The sequence below is a fragment of the Pterocles gutturalis genome, unplaced genomic scaffold (assembly GCF_000699245.1).
Source record: "Pterocles gutturalis isolate BGI_N339 unplaced genomic scaffold, ASM69924v1 scaffold11500, whole genome shotgun sequence".
NCBI lineage: Eukaryota > Metazoa > Chordata > Aves > Pterocliformes > Pteroclidae > Pterocles > Pterocles gutturalis.
The window spans coordinates 3,650-27,386 of record NW_010138310.1 but is presented as its reverse complement, the minus strand read 5'-3'; the positions used below and the strand labels follow the sequence as shown (position 1 = coordinate 27,386).

The 23,737-nt window shown below is 47.6% G+C and overlaps 1 protein-coding gene across 1 annotated transcript in view; it reads left to right on the top strand.

Moving 5' to 3' along the window:
• Positions 1–23,208, top strand: part of CHSY1 (chondroitin sulfate synthase 1) — a gene marked incomplete at its 5' end in the record, with an annotated part of 62,297 nt that extends 39,089 nt beyond the window's left edge. Inside the window, one exon of the mRNA XM_010082950.1 lies at positions 21,508–23,208. Coding sequence (XP_010081252.1) covers positions 21,508–23,094 — 1,587 coding nt within the window. The remainder of the gene's footprint in view (positions 1–21,507) is intronic.
• Between the last annotated feature and the right edge of the window lie 529 nt (positions 23,209–23,737).

The following is a 23,737-nucleotide window of genomic DNA, read 5'->3' as shown; positions in this document are numbered from 1 at the left end:
AGCAGGGAATTTCCCTAGGGTTGATGCTGCAGGGGAACGTATATAAAATACTGTAAGGGTATAAAATATAGCTTGTATGTGTGTTCTAGCCTGTGTGCTTTGAAAGGCTTATGGCCTGGGAGCTGCATCTTAGCTTCTTGAGAGCATAAATTTTCAGTACTTCTTCTTCCAGTAAAAAATCAGGTGAACAGTCTAGACAGAGGTGACGGAGGATTTCCCTCTGAACAGGAAGCCAGCAGGAGCTAGAGACTGGAGTGAGTCTAATGGGAGAGGACAGGGCTTGGGCCTCTTTTTTTTTTTTTTTTTTTTTTTTAATACTGTAGTTAGCTGGCAGTCCACCCAAAAACAGTTGGCTGTATTAATTCTTCCTAAGTGAAAGCTTTACATGGGTGTAACTCTTTCTTTTCTTTGGCAGCCAAAACATTTTTATTTCCAAAGGCAGAAAAGTCTGGGTTTCTTTTCTTTTGGTGCCATTTCTAGGTAACAGAGCTTCAGCTAACCCAGCACTTAGGAGCATTTAAAAATGAAAAAAAAAAAAATAAAAAAAGGGGGGAAAAGGGACACAAATGCAAACAGGGAAAGTGGGACAAGGGCTGCTCGGCCGGACGGCACGGAAGGGATATGGTGGGAGGCGTTGTCATAACATCAGAGATGAAACACATTTTAAAACTTCCAAGGGCACGCTTTTTGTGTAGCACCCATTAACCCCTAAACCTTGTTGCTGTAACATGCACTGATCTGCCAAAGCCCTCCATGGGTTTAGGAAGGATTATGGCCAGATATCAATATTAGCCTTGGCAGCCACACTGCAACAAAAAAACGTGCATGAGTTGTGAGCTTTCCTGTGCCAGGGAGTGAGTTAATGAGTAAGTGGGCTCGAGAGTGACTCTCTCAGCAGAGGGATGGTGCTGGGCGGCAGTGCCCAGTCTCGGGAATCCCGGATCCGAGGAGATCTGGACCTGTCTGCTGCTCGGTGCTGCAGGGGCGACTCTGCCGCTGATCCCTGCGTCTGTCAAGAGCTGGAAAGCAAGTTTAGAAGAGGCTTTGATATTAAATCATCTGTTTGGATAGGTGTTTTTTTTTTCTCCTTGTTAGGGTGGCTGGCGAGGGATTTCATCTCCTTTCGGTCGTGCTTCTTGAGGCCCCTGCATCGACTCTTTCCTGGCACCTTGCTCTCAGGTAGCTGGGGACATTGCTCAGGTTGATGGATCCCTCCCCTGATTTCCAGAAGCTGGCAGGCTCCTCCTTGGCCGTGAGATCTGCAGTGAAGCTGGTACCTTACAAAAGCCTGGAGTCCCAAGGCAGTGCCAAATCTGCAGATCTCTGAGCAGCCTGCTGCGTCCCAGGGGGGACGGGTTGGTTTGGCCTGTTAAAATAAGGTCGTGGCAGCTCTGTGGGGTGTGAAACAGCTGGGTGTGCAAGCTCTCACATGGAACAGCTCACAGAAAATGTGCTCTTTAAGCTGCAGTGTCCTGTATTTCTCCTGTCCCCTGATCTAAAAACATCCCAGGGGCTCAGCAGGATGCTTTCTTGTAAAAGACACTGAGCGATTGAATAAGGCTTCACAGTGATGAGGAGGGAGGTGCTGCGTGTTCAGTGTGGAAAGCCTGTGATTTTTATTTTTTTTTTTCTTAAAAGTACCTAGAGATTTGTTTCATGCAGAGGCCATTTCCCCCTCCTTGATGTCCCCGAGAGCTGCAGTGGTTTCTGCAAGGGCTCAGCTGGTCCGCTGGCTCTGCAGGGTTGCGGGGCTCTTTCTGCGAGCGGTATTGTGTGTGGTCGGCATGTCTGAGATCTGAAGGATGTGAAGTCTGTGTTTGGGAGTTGAAATACTTGAGGAGAAATAATTGACCATAATCTGACAGCAGATCTAGCTATGCAGAGGACAGCTCATCACCATGTTAACAGAAATGGGCTTTCGAACGGAAATGGAGCTGATGGATGTTTTCTAATTATTCCCTTGTGTTGCAAATGTTAGAGAGCCAGTTTGAGATCTCTGCCCAGAATTCAGAGCTTTAATTTGTTTGACCTTTCCACTGCTGCAGACACAAGGCTGTACGAATTGCAGTCATCTCCGTTAATTTCTCTATTGTTCTGGGGATGCAAATGAGCGTGTTCTTCTGCGAATGCTGCATGGAAGATGGCTTGATACAGTTGGGTGTTAGGCAAGACTTGGGAGTGTGTTTGAGGAGGATGCTGAGCCATGCCTGACTGGAGGGTCATCTTCCAGATGGGCTGAGGGACATCCTGGCTGACTGGAGCTGGAGTTTTGTTTAAATACGCTGATGCTGGGGCATGTCTCTTCCTTTCCATGTGTTTTTTTAGAAATAACCAGATATTCTGGCAGATATGTTGCTCATTCAAGTGCCTTGATGTTGCCTTTGGACACATGCGTTTGGACAAAGAATGGTACATTTCAGATAACGTATCTCCAGGGCGTCTAATGCTCCGGTATCATCCTCTTGGCTTGAAAATATTATTCCAACTAATCAGCCTAAAACCCCTTTGAAAGTGTGTCTGTGTTTTCCACTAGTTTATCGGGGAGACTTTTGAGGCTGGCTTGCTTTCATGTTTTAATGAAGGCAGGATATAGCTGCCAGGCATCTGCTAATTCAGATGGATGTCCTGGTACCCAACGTGTGTTGTGTGCATGCGTGTCGCTCTCGCTCTGTGAATCACCAGTGGCTGCAGCAGTAATTTTTGGTAACTAGGAGGCAGATGAAATTGCTGGTTATGATTTGATGTCTTGCCCACAGCAGAGCAAGCAAAAGGGATGAATTAGAGACAGGAATAGTAGCACAGCCTTTTTTTTTTTTTTTTCTTTTTGTGTGCAGGAAACCTCAAAGCATATAATAAACTATTGCCATTTTTATTACCCCTCAAAAAAAAAAAAACCCACCCCAAAAAAATGACTGCAAAGATAAAATAAGAAAACCTCAGGCTTAATGGTTTTGCCGGTAATAAAAATACATCACAGAACAAAAGGCTGCAGAGGGTTTTTTTTTTATATCTTGTATTCAGTACTATGGAGTGAAAAGAAATTGGCAAAAGTATATTTTTAAAGTCCCCACCTTGCTTGTAGTTTCTTATTTTTGCCTGGGAGGAGCGCCTTCGTGGCTGCACAAGTCAGCAGCAAGCAAGGATGGTGGCGAGGATGGGAAAAGACATAATTAGGATAGCATTAATTGCACTTATCAGAGGATTTATTTTACAACAGCCTTTTAATTCAGTCTGCCCCACCATAGTTCAGTGCACTCTCCAGCGAGGTCTGGTTTAGTCCTGGAAACCGCACAGGGCCTGGCCAGGGACTCACTGAGATCTGCCGCTGCTTTTTGACTTCAGTGAACAAAGAGCCATTAAATTACACGAACGCAAAGCTCCTTCGGGCTGTTCTGCACCGGTGGGACTTGTTTGGATCCGTATAGATATATTGAACTGACGCTGGCACTTTAAGTAAAGCCTTTCATCTCCTTTCTATATAATGAGTATATCCTTGGCCACGGCCGGTAATCTGCTTCCTTCTCTCATCCCTTCCCTTCCCCCCTGTTCTGAACCTGGTTATTGCGGCTCGTGCTGCTGCCTGCCGAGCCTCCCCACATCGCAGTGCAGCTGAGGCATCCTGCGCTGCTGGCAGGTCTTGCGAGAGGGGAAAAAAACCGTAGAGAATGTTGTTTTTCTCTGGATGCAAATCAAGCTGCATGTTAATGACAGTTTGCTGAGTTTTGGTGCATCGCACTGATACAGATTCCCACTGAGCATCTTCTGCTATCTGGTGGAAAATCCCAAATAATTATTTCCTCCTTATCCTCTTGCTTTGTGTGTGGGAACACGGCAACTTTCCGGCATTACTGCAATGTGGGAGTGGGGGTGCTGGGGGGGGGGGAAAGCTAAAATCCTGAGTCAGCATCCCCTACCCGCTGCACTTTTAAAATCAAACTAGAATTTTTTTTTTGGTCTCCAGCAGTGACAAAACTTGGAGGATACAGCTGTACTGCGCAGCAAAGTGCCTTTCAGGGGTATCTGGACCAGCTGCTGTGCTCCACCCAGGGTAATAGTCTAAGCAAAGGAAAATGCTACTTAATCCCAGGTCACTTTTTGTGCCCACAGCTTAACTTGGAGTTCCTGCTCTCCAATACTTATCCTCTGGGGCTGTGGCTTGGATCGCTTCAAACTGGTGTCATTACCAAAGTGACATAAAATGTGCAACTGGACTTGTGGGTGTCTGGAGGAATATTGTGTCCTTGCAGCTTCATGGGAGTTGCCCGTCCACGTTGATGGGGAGACTGCGACTGTTTTCAGCTGATTCTTGGCAGTGTTTAACTGACTGGCTTTACACAGCAGTTGACAATGGTTTTTCCACGAGGTGCAGCATACAGCGGTGCCCGGAGCTGGCTGCTGTCGGGCCGTTACTCGTTATGAAATCGGATGCTTGCGGTTGGCACGGCCGTGCCGCGCTGCCCGTGGCGGGGAGGGAGGCAGAGCAATCCTGCGGCTCATACACATCCACCGCGGCGCAGCCTTGGAGCCACAGCTCTAAATCTGCTTTTTTCTGTGTGGAGCACAAGTGATTGGAAAAGCAGGTGGTGCTTGCACTTGGTGTCGCAGCTCGTAGAGCACTTGGTCATCCCCTCCTGGACTTTGCTCATTTGATCTTGCGTGCATCACAGGCTGTTAAGTTTCACCCAGGTATCTCTGTATTAACTCAAGAATTTCAGCCTAATCCAATTTTGCTCAGGAGAGACAAGAGAGAGCTTAATTCCTCAGCTTCTCCGCAGACGGATGATTGATTAGGTGAGAGGTGCTTGAGTAGTCCTGAGAGAGAGGCATATCCCACGTTGCAGTGGGACAGCGCTCTGGGGGAAGGGTTTATTCTCCCATCTGTCCTGGGATAGGAGTTATTCCTGACACTACTTCTGGTGACCAACAGTGACCTTCAGCCCAGCGAACTAGCCAGACTTCTTAGGAAAAAAGGACTTGATCTTCTATCAGACTTGGACCGGTGTGAGTCAGTCAGCAGCGTTTCACAGCAAAGCACCCGTGCCCCACTGATCTCCACTGATACCTTTTGCTGCCACAAATAAATGTTTTAACACCACCAGATCTTCCCCGGTCCTGGCTGACAACTGCTGAAGCTCTGAAATATCAGCTGTAGTAGCAAGGGTTTATTAACACAGCGGTAGGAACATGCTGAGCGAGATAATTGCATCAAGTAATGAGCTAAACAGAGAATATTGTGCTTATCCCATCCCGTTACTCCTGCTTCATCATAAACCACCCTACAGCGGGCAGTACGTGTGGTGACAATTCTTTTTTTGTGTGCCAGGCGCTGAAGTAATGCTGGTCTGTCAAAACGTGCTGTTTGAATTTGCTGTGCCCAACAGAAGTAGGTGTCAACAGCTCCTATTTCAGTTGCTCCTTGTTAGAGTTTTTGTGTCAACTAGTTGTCATCTGTCATCGTGGTCCCTTGGGTAGCGGAGGCTAATTCTGCCCTGCAGGCCTGTTTTGAGGTGGAAAAAGTGGCATGTTCCTAATGCTGATTCAACAAACCAGTGGCACACAGCAGCACTGCTCTGCTTCATGGTCCAAAGAGCATTTGAAATGGAATAAATCTTGCAATCCTGTTAAAACCACGCCAAAACACTTTTCAGACTGGGTAAATATTAATAGCAGGCTGACATGAGTTTCTTCCAGGCTGTCATCCACCTTGGGCAGGAGGATCTGCAGGAGTATCTGGCCAAAATCTGTGAGGCTGCTTCTCTTCTTTGGGGGAAAAAGGTCAGATCCCCAAGATGATGTTTCATATGGTCCCTGTTTAAGCCACTGATCCAGGAGCAGAAATTCTGTGTTCCCAGATCTTTTAGAAGAGTCACTCCTACAGGATGAGGTTGCCAAGTCTTGGAAGACTTTAATTATCATGCTGTAATTCCATCTGCGACCTTAATAATGTCTTGAGGGGTGATGTGCTTTCGTCCTCCTTTTGCATACTGTGGGCTGATACACGAGTGTCTGCATTTTTGGCATTCTCGATTTTTAGGTTTTTCTCTTAAAATGAGAAGAGAGACTGTATGGAAGTCAAAGGAAGTCAATGCAGTCGGGGTAAAATTTGCACAGCTGCCAAAATGAGGTTCAGATATTTTACTGGGTGATACAAAATAGATGTTTAATTCATAGTGCATAACACTTTAAATAAATATCACTTGGCCACCCTCTAATGAGGATACGCTTGACCATTGACACGGAGTATTCTGGATGGAGTTTCTCTGACTGGTTTTTATGGCAGTCTGGACATTTTTAGAAAAATAACATTCAAAATACAATTCATTCAATCTTGTCTAAAATGAGTCCTCAGTTTTGTAATGTCAGGTTTTAGATCCTGCATTTAAATTGCTGCTTGAAGACAGCCTTCAGGATTAAAGCTGGCTTTATAGAGCAATAAATGCAATTTCATAGGCTGGATGGTACCAACATACAGCTACTGTGTACTCTTAACTAAAAACCTGGATGTTTCTCCCCCATTTTCCTTTCCCGAGAGGTGTTTGCTGATTCCCTGCATCCCATGCCGTACTGGATCCACCTGCACACAGGTTCCCTGGAGGTGTACCCCCCGCTTAAGGATGGGAGCAATTATTTAATTTTTGAGCCTGGCTGCACAAAGGAAACAGAAGGTTGGTTAGTAATTATTCTTTCCCTCAACAAACAGAAACTAATGCCTGTCTCCCTGCTTTTTTGCCCAGTAATTAGATCCTTTTCTTGGACTAACCAGCCAGAGAGTGCCGAGGAAGGGAAAGTAGCTGTGAATAATGGAGCGGCTGCAGGAGCGCTCCCGTTGCTTCTTGTTGTGGCAGGTGGGAGGGCCAAGAGAGCAGAAGGAAAACGTAACTGCAGCCGTTGTAAATACGGATTTCCTAGGTAAACGGGGATTTGTGTAGCGCAGATCTCATCCACCGGAGCCTGTTATTTGTTGCAGGTGTAGGGAGTCCCTTCTGTTCTGTTTCTGGTTGTGCTTTTTACCTTTTCTCAAGAGCTAAATCCCTGTCATCTTGGGCAACCTTAGTTAGACATTATCACATTAATACTGTCACCGCTCTTTCTGGGAAGATAAGGGAGGAAGCTGGGATCAAATGAAGGAAGATAAGGGAGGAGGCGGTTCTGGACCACTGGTGAGTGTGCTCTGTGCAGCTCTGGGCTCCTGCAGTCCTTCCAGCAGCTTTTCAAACAGCCTCCCGCCCCAGTTTTATGTCTGCAGCGAGACCCACGCAGTGCTGATAACTGTTTGGCTGTTTCAGTTTCGCTGAGGAGGGCTTGGCAGGCGATCATGCACCTCCGCTCCCAGCCATCTTCCCGGACTGCGCTTACAAAGGGGCTGCAGCTCTTCCACATTAGTTCTTCAATGGAAAGCGTTGCCCGTTCTGCGGAGGAAACCTGCTCCAGAAGCTTGCTAGCACCCCCCCCGGACCCTTCCTGCCCCCCCCCCCCCCCGTCTTCGGGCATGGTTGTTTCTGCTGCTTGTGCCGATGCCAGGACTTAAACATCAGGGAAACCAGAATGTTTGCACTGTGAGCTAATCTGCTCTTTAAAGATGTTAGATAATGTAATAAAATAGCTCAGCGGTGCATTGCAATTACCTTTCACATTTCGTCATGCCTCTAACATTTTTGTCTTTTGAAACTAGGACTGTATTTTTAGTACAGTGCAATCAAAAATGTCTGGCCAAGAACCTGATATAGTACCTAGGAAAATGGAAATATTCCTTTAAATGTCTTCCAGAGCTGTGGTTTCCTCTGAGTATTAAACTCCATTTGTTATGTCCTGATTAAATACTTTGGTCTGGGTTATACACGGCTTGGATTTATAATTACATATATGTGGACAGTTTGATCTCTTCCTTGTTTTTTCAATAACAGAAAGCACAACTTAGACACTTATTTTAGCATGATGTAAGCCCTAATCATTTAGTGGGCAAGAGGATAAAGATTACATTCTTTTGTTTGCCACTGATGCTATTACCATTTTTTTTCTTCATGGTTATGACTGAAAGATTCATGCTGTTAAAACCCTAACCATTATGTCAGGGTAATGGTTTCTGTAACTTGCAAGTGAAGAAAGAAACCTAATATTGAGCCGGCTAGTTCACCAGTGGAGTGGATTTGACGTTTGGGTTTGACATCATTCAGCAATGAGATGAGCTGGTGCATCTCCTACAAACCTGCATCTTGGTGAGTTCACATAGTTCACTCTTTCTGGCATTTTGCAGCACTCGGGGTACAAATTATTAGCAGTAGTTCCAACTACTCTCATAAACTGTGACTTCGTACTGTCTTCGGCTCTTTTCAAGTTTTCAGTATATCTCTTTTCCCATAAGTTTCCAGGCTGGCATTTGTCACACAGCTTCCCACCTAACATGGTACCTGTGCAGAACTGCTGTGGGATCCGCTGCAGCTCATAAAGCTCCAAGTGCCGCCTCCAGCGAGTCATCAAACTGTTGTTCCTGCACACTTTCTCATGTCCATGAACCATCTGATGCCTGTCTAGTTGCTCTTCTTTGGAACATGAAGCTACACCAGAGCAGAGCAGCTCAGGTACACGTCCTTTCAAGACAGTCTCAGTCTCAGTACTGAGTGGGCTGTCTGAAGGATGAAGATGAGAAGGATGTTTTGGCTTGGGTTGTTTTTTGATGTGTGCTTTTTGATCTTGAGGGGTTGTTTCACTTTCCTGGTGTATTTTAGCCCTTTGACAAAATGGAGAAGCTGACATGTAATGAGTGCATGGTTTCTGTCCCGTTCAAAGTGGACAGGAGAGCTACACCGGAGAAAAAAACAGCCTACAAGGAGCCCAGGAAGCTGGGCTTTCAGGGCCAGAAAGACTTGCTTTGACCTACTTCTTGACTCGTTGTAAATAGCAGGCTACATCTGCAAAGATGACGTTGCTAGTCTGTTAGCAGGTCACAAAACCTGGACGCTCGCCTTGCTGCCAAAGAGGACAGTGCTTTGCGTAACGGGGAGGCAGCAGCAGGCAAGTGCCAAGTGTGCTGAGTCTTCAGGTTCGGGCTGCATCACTTTGGTTCCAGCTGTAAAACCTTTTTTCTTAGAAATCCTCCAAGTGTGAAAGCCCAGACCTCAAGAACAGGCAGTACTTTTGCTGAAAATCACCGCAAAGCAATGAGCAGTACAACATGTTGTACGAATCACATCTGTCTTCTCACCCGTCCTGAGAAACGCCAAGACGGATCCTTTCTGAGTTGATGGATTTAGTGGAGTTTGTATGTGATTTCTTTTAATGTGCTTCAAATTAGTCATGGTGCTTTATTTCCTAGACTTCATTAAGCTTGTGGTCTGACCGGATTGTGATAGTCACTCCTAGCAGTTTACTGAATGCTGGATTTAATATCCGGATATAGATTTCTCCAGTATCCTGCAATGCATTTTTTCAGTGCTTTTCTGGATAATGCTAATAGTAAACAGTCTATGATGCACCAGGGCCCCGAGCTACATTTTAAGGTTAGCATAATGCTTTCCATCTTTCATCTTTGCGCAACACAGACTGCTGTTATGTTTTGGGGTTTTTTTAGGACATAAAGTACCCGAAGGGAGCATCTTGCTTAAAAAGTATTATGAGATGATGCAGTGGTGCTGCAAGCTTGCCTCTTCCATTCTGCCGTTGTGTCTTCTCCTTTCCACTCTCTCACACTCTCTATGCCCATCCTTTGCTCTTCTCTTTTTTTTTTATCTGGGAGATAAAATCTTCCCATGGAGAGCAAAACGCCCAGGAGATCATCTCTGTATTCTTCTGTCTTGAAGACTTGTAGAAGCAAATGTCATACGAGAGGGGAAAATCAAAGTTCTCTTTTGACAGTTTGCTGAATAGATTGGTGGCACGCTGAATAGATTGGGTTTGATTTGTCACCTGTGTTCCCGTGGCACTACTGAATTAGCTGTTAAAATCCCTGTGAAGGTAGAAAACAACTATTTTGCAAGTGAAGAGGTCAAACTTCCCGCAGAGACAGAGGGTTGTTATTTGCTGGCGTGTATTGAAGCAGTTCTGGACCAGGTGTAGATTTGCCTTCTCCAAACTGAAAAAAAACACCCTGCCTTTGAACATATTATCATTGCCTTAAAAATAAAAAAAGAAAGCTATCCCCTGGGGCGTTTGACAGGAGGCCAGACCTCAGAGGACAGCTGGAGAGAGACAGACAGGTTCCTCACATCTGTTTCGGGTGGGTGGATTGGGTTTGACTTTGGCGTTCGCATCAAGGCGAGGCACAGGCAGCAGAGGTTTGATGAAAAGCGAGGTCCAGCGCCCTGCACGCTGCCCTGCTGGCTCTTCTGATTTAAAAAAAAAAATAATAATCAAACTACGATGGGCAAAACAGCCATGAAGTGAGGGGAGAGAATCCTGGGGTAGATGCATAGCTCTTTCTATAGGCTTTAGAGAAAAATACAGGTGGTGCTGGGTTGGGCATCCCCGATCAGGTTGTTGCTGTAGAGCGTGTCCGTGGCAGATGTCCCTGAGCAGCGTGAGAGCCTTCCTCCCACCCTGAGCTCTCTGGGTGCCCCAGGCCCTGCCAGATGAGCTGTGTTGAACTATTTTAAGATGCAAATAGCGTTGTCGGTGCCCACCTTGCTTTCTGACACAAAATGCTACCCCCGGGGCTCAGTCAGCAATGGGGAACAGGTCCCTCTGCCGCCAGCTGAGCCTGTTTGCAAAAACGTGCTCTCGGGAGCGGTTTTAAAGCCCGCCGTCGGCTGTGAGTTGGGAACGCACCTATTTGCTCATCGGATTCACGTCAGAGCCCTTATTAGCTCCAGCTCAAAACCACACTGAACCGGGGAACAACCTGCAGTTCAGATGATACAAGCATATCTCAGAAGAGTACTAAGGAAAGTGCAGCAGAAAGTAGTCCTGTGTGTCCCTCTGAAAGCCCCATTGAAGGGCTCTGGCTCCCCCGTGGATGTGCCTTCGTGGGACAGCAGAAGAACACAGTCCCCATCCATGCACCCTGCCCTCCCCGGGCGGTGGCCCGCCTGCCTCTGAACCGCGGGGATTTATAACGCCCCGAGGAAACGAGTACCCGTTTCAATGCAGCTTTAAGCTGTCAGGCTGTAAATTGTCTTGGTTCAGGAGCTACTTCAAAGCCGCCCCTGCCTTCCTGCAGCAAGGAGAAGGCTTTTTGGCAAACTCACCATAAGTCATTTGCTATTCATGAGTCGAATCCCTGAAATGTCCTCGATCAACAACTGGAAATGGGTCATGAGAAGACAAGGCATCGCTGTCTGGTGAATGAAACTGCGAACTCCACCGGCCTTCTCCATCTCTTGGGCAAAGCTGCTTCTGCTTGCTCAGCAATGGCTTTTCCTCCCTCCCTGCCTTTCTACAGCATCGAGCACCCACAGGGTTTCCAAACCCATGGGATTTTTGACCCATCGGTCAAACCCACCCAGAAGATCTCCGTGTTTCCCTGCTCCTCCCATTGCCCCTGTCTCCTGTATCAGTGAAAAATGTCAGTGGGGTAAAGGAAAGTCACTAAGGAAAATGGTAAAAATACGTTCAAGCTGACCAGTTGCCAAATCCAGAGCCTTCAAGGGGGAGGGAAGAAAAAGAAAGCACTAGCATGGGTGGGAGCGGAGACTTGCAGGCGGCTGGAGGGAGGGAACAGCGGTGGCTGCAGGTAATGGGCACAAATTTTGGAGCCAGCTCTGCTCTCCCGAAACTGCACCTGCGACAGCTTGGTCACAACCAGCAGAATAAAGGGTCCTCTAGGTTAGAAGCAGAGGAATGAAGAAAACCCAAGGAAAGGACCAAAAAGCTCTTCATGTACATGTGGCTAATGTTGAAAAGGGAGTTCAGGGTGGTGTGTGAATAGCAAATCCTTCACCAAGCTCGGGAGCATTGAGGCAGCGTTTAATTTATTTTTTTGTTGACGTTTCTAGCGGTGGCTAATGCATTTACATTCGGTATAACTGGGTTTATCTCTATCCGCATCTCCAGCTTTAATTTAGGGTATTACAAAAGCAGCAGCTGGATATTCTTTTTGTCGAAGCTGGATGATGGATGGCGGCCATCAGCGAAATCCTAAACACACCCGCTTGGAGGTGAGCCCCTTGGTCGGACAGACCGTGTGTAATGCAAGAGGCACTTGGTTACAGAGCGCTGCGGAGTTACACTGCTCGTTGCTTTTCCAAACTGTGCCAGACAGCAAACTTCCAGAAAACCTCAGACCATATACAGTTAGCCAGCAGCGCTATGTGAAATCTTTAACCATATTTGAACGAACGGGCTCACTTGGACACGGCGAGGAGGGAAATGCCAGTCTGCCTGACAGCTCGTTTTAATAATGAGAAAGTTGTTCCACTGACAGGACAATAAAAGCCGTGGCTGCGTAGAAAGATGTTGCTTTTCTTCTAGTTGAGAGTGTACATGAAACTGCAGAGGAATGGGCTGGTCCCAAACCTGTGCTCGTGCAGCCGGGCTTTTCCCTTCTTTTACTGCTTTTCTCTTCTTTCACCTCTTCTCTTTCCAGGGTGTTGAATCTGCACCGACCCTGCAAACCCTCTCCAAAGGAGGCTCCAGTTTGCATTAGTAAATCACTGCTTTCTCCTCAAAGGTGCCTGATTTGAAATATATTACCCCTTGTGCAAAGCCAGTAATAAAAATAGGTGACCTTTGTAATTAGAGCTATTAATGCACAATTGATGGGGCTTCTGACATCCAGGGCGTGAGAGTCAAATTCTTGAGAGATCATCAGCCATCTGAATGGGCAAACTTCCTCTGCTGATCCCCCGGTTGGCCAAGGAGCTGTGTCTTGTGTAACCAAACTACTGTGTGTTGCACGTATTTTAGATGGCAGAACTCTCTGAGGCGGAGACCTTGTCATCGTAGTGCCACGTCTACGCTGGACGATGTATGGACGTTTCTCAGCAGTGAGCCAAAGGGCAGATTTTGCTTTGAAACTCAGCACAGAATAATGGGGAGGCTTTTAATCCTGCATGGGAACGATACGAGCGCAAGAAAAAACGCTTTCGCAATCGTGGCATCTTGCTGTGGAAATTCTGTCTGCGGCAGCGGCGTTACCGCACGATGCTCTTTACCATCGCAGCCTTCTAAAGCTGCCTTATCCCAGGGCCAGGGCTGAGCTGGAGCATCCTCATGGGTTGGCTGAAACATGTGGCTTCTCCACATAAAACAAGGGTTTGTGGCTTTATTTCCCTCCCCTCCTCTGAGTAATTATTCAACAATTCTTTTGGCAAAAAAAAAAAAAAAAAAGTGCACGCATTTAAAACGCACACTTGAGAACAATGCTGCGCGGCTTTAGCAAACCCTGGAAGCTGTCATCCTGCGCCGCTCCCCGTGTGAAACAAGCTGGTGATTGAGTCCAGGCCCTTGTAGACGGTCTTCAAGCCAGCTCCAGAAATGGTAGCTCTGGCTGCAAAAAGAGATTGAAGAACCGATCTGAGCTCAGAGGCTGGTCAAAGAGGATCGGTGAAACCATCCGCCCGTGTCGCAAATGTTACGTCTGCCTTGGGCACCGGCACTCCGGGAGTTTGTAAGGAGCTGTATAGTTTGTTCTTATTTTGTACCAACAGGAAAAAAAAGGAGATGTTCTTTTAAATCCAGCTTCATTTAGGAGAAGCAACCAGAGGATTGCGGAGCGAGTTACCACTTCATTGCTGGATGCCTTGGAGGGGCGTCCTGCTGACACCAGTCCCCAGGAGGAAACCCAGCGCCGCCTCGTGCTGCCGGCTCCCCTCCTGTTTGGAGCAAGCCAGCCTGCAGCAGCAGCCAACACAGGCAGGCAGCCCTGCTGCAGCGAGCAGAGAGATCGTGGTCCTTGCTGGAAGGCTTTCTGCTTTCGGGGGGCTGGTATCTAGTTCTTCACAAGCCCTGGTGCCCTGTGCTCAGCCGCGGTGGCTCTCCCTAAGCTTGCTGGGCTGGGGGTAGCGGGGACACCTGGGATGGCCGGTGGCCTCCAAACTGTGCTGAGTTCCTAACAGAGCTAAAGGATCATCCCCTTTTGGAAGGGTCTGTGGTTTCAAGAGGGTGTCCTGAACCACGTCCCATCTTCCAGCCACTCGCCTGGCAGAGGTGCGGTGCAGCAGCACCCACGAGAGCGGCTGGTGTGGCAGCTGGGAGGAGGGCTCGCTAGCAGAGAAATCAGAAATCTATTCCCTGTTTTCTGTCCATTTTCACTAGCTGATACTGATGCTGCTGGCAGAGAAGTGGTTTCACCCTTGGTTGTTTGGAAAGCATAAAGCAGGGAGATTTCTAAATGCAGGTGTGAAAGATGCTCTGTCACTTCGAGGCTGTTGCTGGCAATGGCACGTTCAGAGGGCTGGCAGCGTTGACACAGGCAGTTCAGCAGCTGACCTTGCCTTCGGGGTTTTATTCAGCGTTCCCAGCTTCCCTCTCGCCCCTTTCCGAAAGATCTATTCCTGCCACGAGTCTGCGAGGAACCAGAAACAGCAAGCATGGCCTGTTGCCATGAAAACAGGGGTTGTGTCCCTCCTCATCTCCAATGGCGCTGCTTAAGCTGGAAGCGCCAAAAGTCTTGAAAATGAATTTGTTTTTCTTTAAATCCACCCCCACCTTTTCACACCCTGGCAAGAACTGCAGCAGGAGCTATTGTGAGGCCAAATCTTTTGCCTAATTAAATTCCCAATAATCCTCTGTGAGGGCTCAGGGAGATTTAGAGCTTTGCACTGATCTGGCTGCTTCAGTACCGTCCTTCGGCTCAGACCCGTCACTGTGACACTGTCCCACGCAGGGCACCGTGTCCCCGCTCAGGGGTGGCGGTTGGACTGCTGTTGAGATGAAGCGTGGATGCCTCGGCTGCGGCTGAAGTTTCTCCAAGCAGAGGGTTTCTTCTCCACCCCCCTGTAAGCAGCAGGTCATGGTGGCCTTGCCAAGTGACCAGAAAGGCTCATCATCATGCACCATGGCTTGCAACTCTTACAAAACCACTGGATGTGGAAAGTAGCTCTGAAATCTTTAAAATCCATGAACAAAAGTATTCGAAACTATTACATTATTGCCTCTTGAAAACACATGGTGGAAAATCACACAGCAGTCCGGGAGAGGTCTCCTGTAGTCTCTGCTCAGAGGAGACTGCATCCCTCTAGCTCTTTCCAGCATCCAAAAAAATATTTGCCAGGGTGAAGCTTTCTGCTCATCATCTCCAAGAAACTGCCCTCCAAGGGTCAGTGCTGCTCCTCGGCAATCTGAACGCTTTGCATGAGGAAGAGCAGATACAGACTCGCAAGGCTGCGGCTCTTTCTTCCGTGGCCCTGTTGAAAGTCATAATGAAAACCAAGTTTTTCTTATACTCTGCCTGTACTGCAGGGTCTAAAAGTGTAGAGTTGACAACAAGGAAAAGCAATCCCGAGACACAGTGTATTTGGTGGGCAAGTAATTTGGCATCATCCCCGAGTCTGGCCTTTAAACGAGCAGATCAGCGGCAAGCGGCTGTGTTCCTGGTTTGGTTTGGATCCGGGACAGAGGCAGTCCCTCTCTGCTGGAGAGGGAGAGCTGAATCATTTGCCCCGTGGGTCAAAGCCGTAACTGGAGCAAGGGAGAGCCATGTGCAGAACAGCCGTTTGCACCAGGCCTTGTTATTTGGAAATTATGCTAGAAACCAATTTTGAGCACACTTTCTCAAGCAATAGCAATGATAATTACTCATTAGCACCTACAATGTTCTGCTGCTTTAATAGCCGTAGCCTAGAACATTTGTTAATATTTAGTGATGTTTTGTTTGTTTTTCTTTTTGTCAAATCAGAACCATTTGGAAGAAAACCTCGCATCCAGCTCTCCTAAGGTTTGCACGGTTCAATATCCCAGAATGGCACGTTCTGATTTAGCTGCACTAGCCTTCCTTTGCTTTACACATCAAGTCTGGTTCACCTTGTCCCCCTTACCCAAAACAGGGGAGACCTGAGGAAGGAATCCTCGCCTCATGCCTAAGAGGAGACCAGGATTCCCTCTCCTTGCTTAGACCAGGAGGATGAAGCTCAGTTTAATGCAGGAGGACGAAAGTTCTCCTCTGCTTCGTAGCTGGAGGATCTCCGGTAGTTCCCAAGTGGGTTGCTCCCACGTGTAGGTTTTGGGTAATGAGATCGTCAAGCTCAAGGTCGGAGGTGGAGTACGCGATGCCGGTTTTGAAGACACGTTCTTCTTTGTAGGTTTTCTTCTTTCTGTTGCCAAGCTGGGAAGAACTTTAAAGGCTACTTGGTTTGAGAAACTGTAAATGAATAAGTCATTCTTAAGCTCTTCTACTTGCTTAGGGAAGAAAGGATTGGGAGAAGGACAAGCAGGTTAATTAAACAGTTACTTGCTTTTGTTAACAAAAGATTGAACTCCAGCAGGAACTCCCTAATTCACAGATTCCTTGGGAATTCAATGACCTTGAGTTTGCTTGGGCTTCAGACTTGCCTTAGATCCTTGGCTTCCTTTCTCGAGCACTTTGGAGAGGAGAGCAGCGCAGAAGGCACTGCGAGGCTCTGGAGCGAGACCGGTGCTGTTTCGCTTTGGATCTTACGAGACGAGGCAATTGTGTTGTGCAAAATAAACGTCTTGCTTCAGAGCGTGCCTGGAATTATTGCACTCGGAGGTCGCGGTATATCACAGCTGGGTCTGCCGCTGCTTCTCGAGGAGTCTGCTGTGGAAATTTTGGGTCCTGGCTGTTGGGGATGTCCAGCTGATTGTCCTGCCCCTGTTGATGAAACAAAGCAAATGCAAACCAGTGGTACATGATGGAATTTGTGTGCGAAGTAACTCATCAGAGGGATCACATCATTTTATCGTGCTCCAGAGCTCAGGGCTTCGCTTGTCAGCCGAGGGGGCAGTCCCATCTCCCAGTGCCGAGGGGCGTTTCCCGCATCCTGTCCTGCAGTGGCCGCTGGGGCAGTGACAGGGATGAATGAGTGGCCAGTTCACCGGGAATGAGTGTTTATCCATCGCTGCCCCGTGTTTGTCCCCACCATGATAACCCTGCCCAGCAGTCACTTCAGTCGTGTCAGTGGTTAGCTGCGGGATTACACAGAGAGCATCGGGATTTAAAATGGAAAGATCATGGTTAGTAAGAACCCTGAGCACGCAGAGCTGTGTCCAGGGCGGTCACTCCAGGCTCCCCTCCACCAGAGGCAAGTTAGCGGTGAACAGAGACTATATCAGGGATTTAGAGGCCAGAAAACCAGTGATCCTGCATGCTCATCTCCACCCAGCTGCGCTGTCCCCACACTAGGTGACATTCGCCATCTGTTGAGCTTTTCGTTGCCTTGGCTTTGTGTTTAAAGCCCATCCTGGGCAGTTCGAAGCCTGCCATACGTGTCTTGTCCGTGGTGGTTTTTCGTGAGACTTGTGGGGCTGCGTTTTCTGGGCTGTGGCAGTACAATCTGGAGCTGTGAGAGAAAGCCCTCGGGGGCTAATCCGTGGCTGCGGGCCAGTTTCTGCATAAACTGGTCTTATTTTTAAAGTCCATTTTCTCCAGTACACTTTTTTTGGCCTGCAAAAGACTTCTTCATTTAAAACGAAGAACGTAACACTCTCTCCTTTCAGTTGGTCTTTTGGACAGGAGCCAGTAGTGCCCACAACAGCTGTACCACAGTTTAAACATTCAGTCTCTAATGGTTTGGGGAACATTAGGGTTTTTAAGGCTTCAACAGGTCTAGAGTAAATAGTGGTCAATAAAGAGTAGCTCTTCTTTGTATCCTGACGCTCTCAGTGCTCTGCACTGGAATAAAGCATGCTTAGAATATAATCATTGCAAAAATTAATATCCATGAAAGGTTCTTTTTTTGGGAAAAGAGTCCTAGAGAAACCTGTTTCACTAGAAGAAGAGTTTGCAAGAGTTCAGCTTGTAGGAATCTGGTGATAGGCTTGGGGAAGTGTGCACGTCACGCCTGTGAGCCGCGCTGGTGTCGCTCCCCGCGGCTGCGATCAGCGGCTGCTACATGGGAGGAACAAATCAATTACAGAGAGAAATTACAAATAAATTTGTTGTCTTCTCCCACCCACCGATCTATTAACGATGTACACAAGAGGTAATTATGATTCTTTGTCTTCCTTACGGCTTTCCAGTATTGTGTGGCATCGAAAGGTAATATCTAGCGGAGTGGTTTGGACCCAGAGGAGGTAGAAACCACGTCGGCAGCACTGAGCGATCGTCGGACGTTGCCCATGTTAGTGATCAAACCCAATGCTGAAGACTAGCACTGCCTTAATTACTTAAATGGATTAATGTTGGTGGAGCTGTCAAACCGTACGGAGGGAATTGCTAATTTCTCTCCAGTTTTGTAGCTGTGGCTGAGCAAACGCGATCCATGTGGGGCTCCTCGTCGCGCAGGAAAGCTCGCGGGCGTCGCAGCGCTTCTGCAGCATTGGATCAGTGTCCTCGGCCCAGGAGGGGTTAAATTGCTCTGTTGGCTTCTTGGACTTCATCCTCATACCACTGTGCAAAATCAGCTTGGAAGTCACTCTGCTCTCTAAATTGATTAACCCCTTCCGATCCCCTTCCGTGTGTTTCCTGCTTGCTTCCCAGGTGGGGGATCGGGGCTGCAGGGCGCTGGCACGTCCCCTGCGTGCTGCCGTGGGCTGAGCAAAGAGCCAAGAGAGATGCTGGAGCCGGAGGTGGGGAGACTTCATTGGCAAAACAATGGAAGTGCCAGCCTGGCAAGGCGTTCTGCTGAAAAAGAGGGTTATGTAAAAGCCTGGCTGCTGGGGTGCTTCTCATTAGCCGCAGTGCAGGCTTGGCTGGAGCGCAGGGCAGGTGTCACCTTTTTGGCTGGAGCGAGGTGGCTGGTAATAGATGTTTCCGTCGTGAATTGCTTCCCTTTGAAGCACCAGTGAAGAATTGCTGAGATACGTTTTATTTTCAGTTCAGTTTTCAAAGTTAGCTAGTTTTTGGAAGAGGCGAGAAGCAGCATTAAAAGTTCCGAGGTTACCCAGCCTCGATGAGAGGTTGCTCCTGCGTGGCAGCGCTTGTTAATTTGTTCAGGGCCTTTGCTAGGGGTTCATATCTCTACTTCCATTGGGAAGTTTCGTAACATTTTCCTACACATCGGTATTCTATTAAAACTTTTGTTGTGTAATCTCAAAGCCTTTCTGCTTCTCATGGTTTCCTCTCGTAGCTAATTCAGAATGCCCTAGATGGCAGTTGGGGAAGAAATGCATTCAGGCTGCATGGTCTTGATTTTGTTTTTCTAATAAATTCAAAACAAGATCTGAAATTAGATCCTATTGTCTATTTTCCTTTAAATAATAGTTGCCTAATGACATGATTTAAGAATTTTTATCTAATGTCACAATACTCCCGGGACAGCCTTTGCTTACAGTTGTAGTTAAACCATCAGTGAATCTCCAGCCTGTTCCGTACGCGTTGCACACTTCTGGGGCTCTCTGTACGTTGTACCGGAGAGGAGAGATCGGCGGAGTCGGTAAAAACACCCGGTGGGTCCTGCAGCCTGGGACTGGGCTTGTTCGCGCTGTGTGAGCTCTCCGCTGTCATCAGTTGTGCTTCCAGCACCGACCGTAAGTGGGTGTGATGTGAGGTCTCCTGGAGCCCTTAAGAAGCAGCGAGGTTCAAAGTGGACCAAAAATCAAGTGTTGTTAGTAGAGGAGACAAGACAGGGATACAAATGAGGAACAGTCGGTGGGTGAGTGGAAAAACATGCTTCTCGGGAAAGCATGAGGTTCGTAACGCTCTGCTGAACGCAGGATTAGACCGGCTAACCTCTGCCCATCGCACTCTTTTAAATCTTGCACAACTTCTAAAGGGCTGCACATCCGGACAGGCAGCTCACCTGCGGCTTGCCAGGAGCCCAGCGCCGGGATGCTCTCCTCTGGCTGCGTTGCTGTGTGGGATCTGCCTAATAAACGCCGCTTCTGGCCATGAAAGTGGCCAAGGAGTCACTTGGGGGACAGTGGGCAGCAAGGGGAACCTGAGCAGGAAAAGGAGAAGGGGTGGGGGGTTTGGTGATGACCCCGTGAAAAAAAAAAATGTCTGGTTGAAATCCCTCCCTCCCTCCTCTGAAATGAATTTGTTCAGATGCAAACCCACGCGAGCCGTCTCACGCCTACGCCGCTTGCTCCCGCGCTGTCCGCAGCGATACGCTGGATTCCAGGTTTCAGCCTGCACACATCTGGTGCGGTAAGATAGCGGCAGTTACATCCAGGTGTAAGTTTATCCCTGAGATTCAGTGTCTGTCCACAATAATGGGGAAAATGCAACTGGAGGCCTCATAAAACAGGATTTCTGCTGGGGCGAGCAGCTGGCAGAAGCATCGCTGGCGCTGTCTGTCCAAGGGAGGTTTTCTCTGCTGGGATTGTGTTTAGTTGCCATCCTATCAGAGTCATTCTCTCTTCTCTTTGTCTTTCGGATTTTAGCTCTCTGCTGATCTTTCTAGCCCTTTGCCGTTGCTTTGTTGACTGTACCTGTGGCAGATCCTGCTGCCAGTAGCCCAGATGGGATCCCAGGTGGAACTCAGCTGTCCTGGCAGCTCCTGGCAGGTTGGTGGCTGTGGTGGTGTGACACAGGATCAGCCCGTGATCTCGTTACGTGTCCATTCTCTCAGCTGGTGTATAACTTTGGACTTGAGGGTTTTTTTTTTCTCTCGGGGCTTTTTTTCAGCTTATTTTCCACGTTATCATCCTGGTTTCCACATACCTTTCATTCAATCAGCTACTGCCTGACCTGCTGGAAAAAAAACAAAGCTGGTTAAATAAAAATAAAGATAAAGCTGGTTTACCTGCTTTCCTTACGCTGTGGGGCTCTGTGAAGCGTCTGAATCTCATCTTAGCTCCTTATCTTCTTGTTTGAAATAGCAATTTCCATTTTAGGATGCGTTTATTCTAGCACACCTGTGCGTCCTGCATTGCTTGCCTTCTGGAAGTGCTGCCAGGAGTCTCGGATGCATTTCAGTGACATTATAAAGTGACAGGGGAGCTGCAGCTGGGCACTGCAGCACTTGTGATAACACATTCAGCATCTTGACTGAGACATTCAGCAAGATGGATTTTTAATAACCTGAACAGCATTAGGGTGTCATGGAAAAGGTGTCATCACACTCGCTTCCTCTGTATCTGGCATCCTTTTTTATTGTTCTTTATTATTAGTGTTATTCTTAAAGCCCAGGGGAGGCAGAAGTATAGAAAGAGTTTTGCAGGGAACGCTTCGTGGTTTGTTTTTTTTCCTGTTGACGCTATATTGTGCAAAAATGAGCTTACAGTCTGCTTACTGCTCGGTTGCTTGCCTGACAGTGGTATCGCTAGACCGGGCTGTAGTAATCCCAAATCCATGGTAGATGTTTCTTTTACCAGTTTACAACGAATAATCCTCTTAATTTCCTTGAAGAGCAGCTGGTATTGCTACAACCTGTGCCTAAAACCAAGAACAGCTTATTCAGAAAGCCGCCTGGCCCTGCCAGCAAGGAGTAATTTTCTCCCAGCGGGGGCCGTGGGGGCTAAACTTTCACAAGTAGAGCGCTGCTCAGACACTGACTTCTCCTTTCTCTCTTCTAGATGCAGCAGCTGTTTTATGAAAATTACGAGCAGAACAAAAAAGGTTATATCCGCGACCTGAGGAACAGCAAAATCCACCGAGCTATAACGCTGCACCCCAATAAGAACCCCCCGTACCAGTACAGGCTTCACAGCTACATGTTGAGCCGCAAGATAGCGGAGCTGCGCCACCGGACCGTACAGCTGCACCGGGAGATCGTCCTGATGAGCAAATACAGCAACACAGAAATCCACAAAGATGACCTGCAGCTGGGGATGCCACCCTCCTTCATGCGATTCCAGCCCCGCCACCGGGAAGAAATCTTGGAGTGGGAATTTCTTACAGGAAAATATTTGTATTCGGGTGCGGACGGGCAGCCCCCGCGGAGAGGAATGGACTCTTCTCAGGGCGAAGCGTTGGATGACATTGTTATGCAGGTCATGGAAATGATCAACGCCAACGCGAAGACCCGAGGGAGGATCATCGATTTCAAGGAAATACAGTACGGCTATCGCAGGGTAAATCCCATGTACGGAGCAGAGTACGTTCTTGACTTGTTGCTTCTGTACAAAAAGCATAAAGGGAAGAAGATGACCGTCCCCGTCAGGAGGCACGCGTACTTGCAGCAGACGTTCAGCAAGATCCAGTTTATGGAGCACGAAGAGGTGGACGCCAAAGAGCTGGCCAGCAAAATCAACCAGGATTCTGGATCCTTGTCTTTCCTCTCCAACTCACTGAAGATGTTTGTTCCCTTCCAGCTCAGCCGATCAAAAGTAGAGAGGAAGGAACTCAAAGACAAGAAGATCAACATCCTGATTCCTCTCTCCGGCCGTTTCGACATGTTCGCAAGGTTCATGGGGAATTTCGAAAAGACTTGCCTCATTCCAAACCAGAACGTCAAGCTGGTTGTCCTGCTTTTCAACTCCAATCCCGACAAAGTGAAGCAGATTGAGCTGATGAGAGATTACCGCTCCAAATACCCCAAGGCCGACATGCAGGTTTTACCCGTGTCGGGGGAGTTCTCCAGGGCGCTGGCTCTGGAAGTTGGATCTTCTCAGTTCCAGAACGAATCTTTACTTTTCTTCTGTGATGTTGACTTAGTGTTTACCACAGAATTCCTCCAGCGGTGTCGAGCCAATACAGTTTTGGGTCAACAAGTCTATTTTCCCATCATTTTTAGCCAGTATGATCCAAAGATTGTTTATAGTCGAAAAGTTCCTAGTGACAATCATTTTGCCTTCACCCAGAAAACAGGTTTCTGGAGGAACTATGGCTTCGGCATCACCTGTATTTACAAAAGTGATCTTCTCCGAGCAGGTGGCTTTGACGTCTCCATCCAAGGTTGGGGCCTTGAAGACGTAGACCTGTTTAACAAAGTCATTCAAGCTGGCTTAAAAACTTTCCGAAGCCAAGAAATTGGAGTAGTCCATGTGCATCACCCTGTTTTTTGTGACCCTAATCTAGATCCAAAACAATATAAAATGTGCTTGGGGTCCAAAGCTTCCACTTATGGGTCCACACAACAGCTGGCTGAAATATGGTTTGAAAAAAACGACCCCAATTTTGGGAAAAGCAGCAATACGAACGGCTCAGTGAGGACAGCCTAATGTCCAGCTATGCTGGAAAAAAAAGACTTTTTTTTTAATTATCTAATTTATTTTTTGGGAAAATGTTTTTTGATAATTCACTTTTAAAAAGACCACACAGGATATATTTTAGAAATCATCGTTGTTTTCTTACCAAGTGCTCGTTTTGAGTGGAGCAAGGCCGTTGGGTTTTGTTGTTGTTGTTGTTGTTGTGTTTTTTGGTTTTGAACAAAACTGTGATCAATATTTGCCTTCAAACAAACAAACAAAAAAAAGAATTGTTTAAGAGTTATCTGACCGATCAGTGGAAATCTGACTTGAATTAGAATCTCCTTACGAACAAAAGATTGTTTCCTCCTTTTTTCCGTTGCTGTCTTCGTTGCTGGGATTCTGTAAATGGGGACCCGAGCGTGCCGGCCAAGTGACAAAACGCTGCGGCTGAATGTTTTGTTGTGACTGCTGCCGTGCAAAGATGCTGCTGCTTGTGTTCAGGGTAGCTGTTGTGTTTTCAGTTGCGTTCGAACAGAACCAATTGGCACGGCCGTGAGAAGGGTGTTAATCGCAGGAGGGTTTGGTTTGGTTTTTTTTCCGAATAGCCGATTATTTCCATTTAAAAGTACAATTCCACTTACTCTGGCCAGGCGACTTCAAGGGAGGGAAGAAC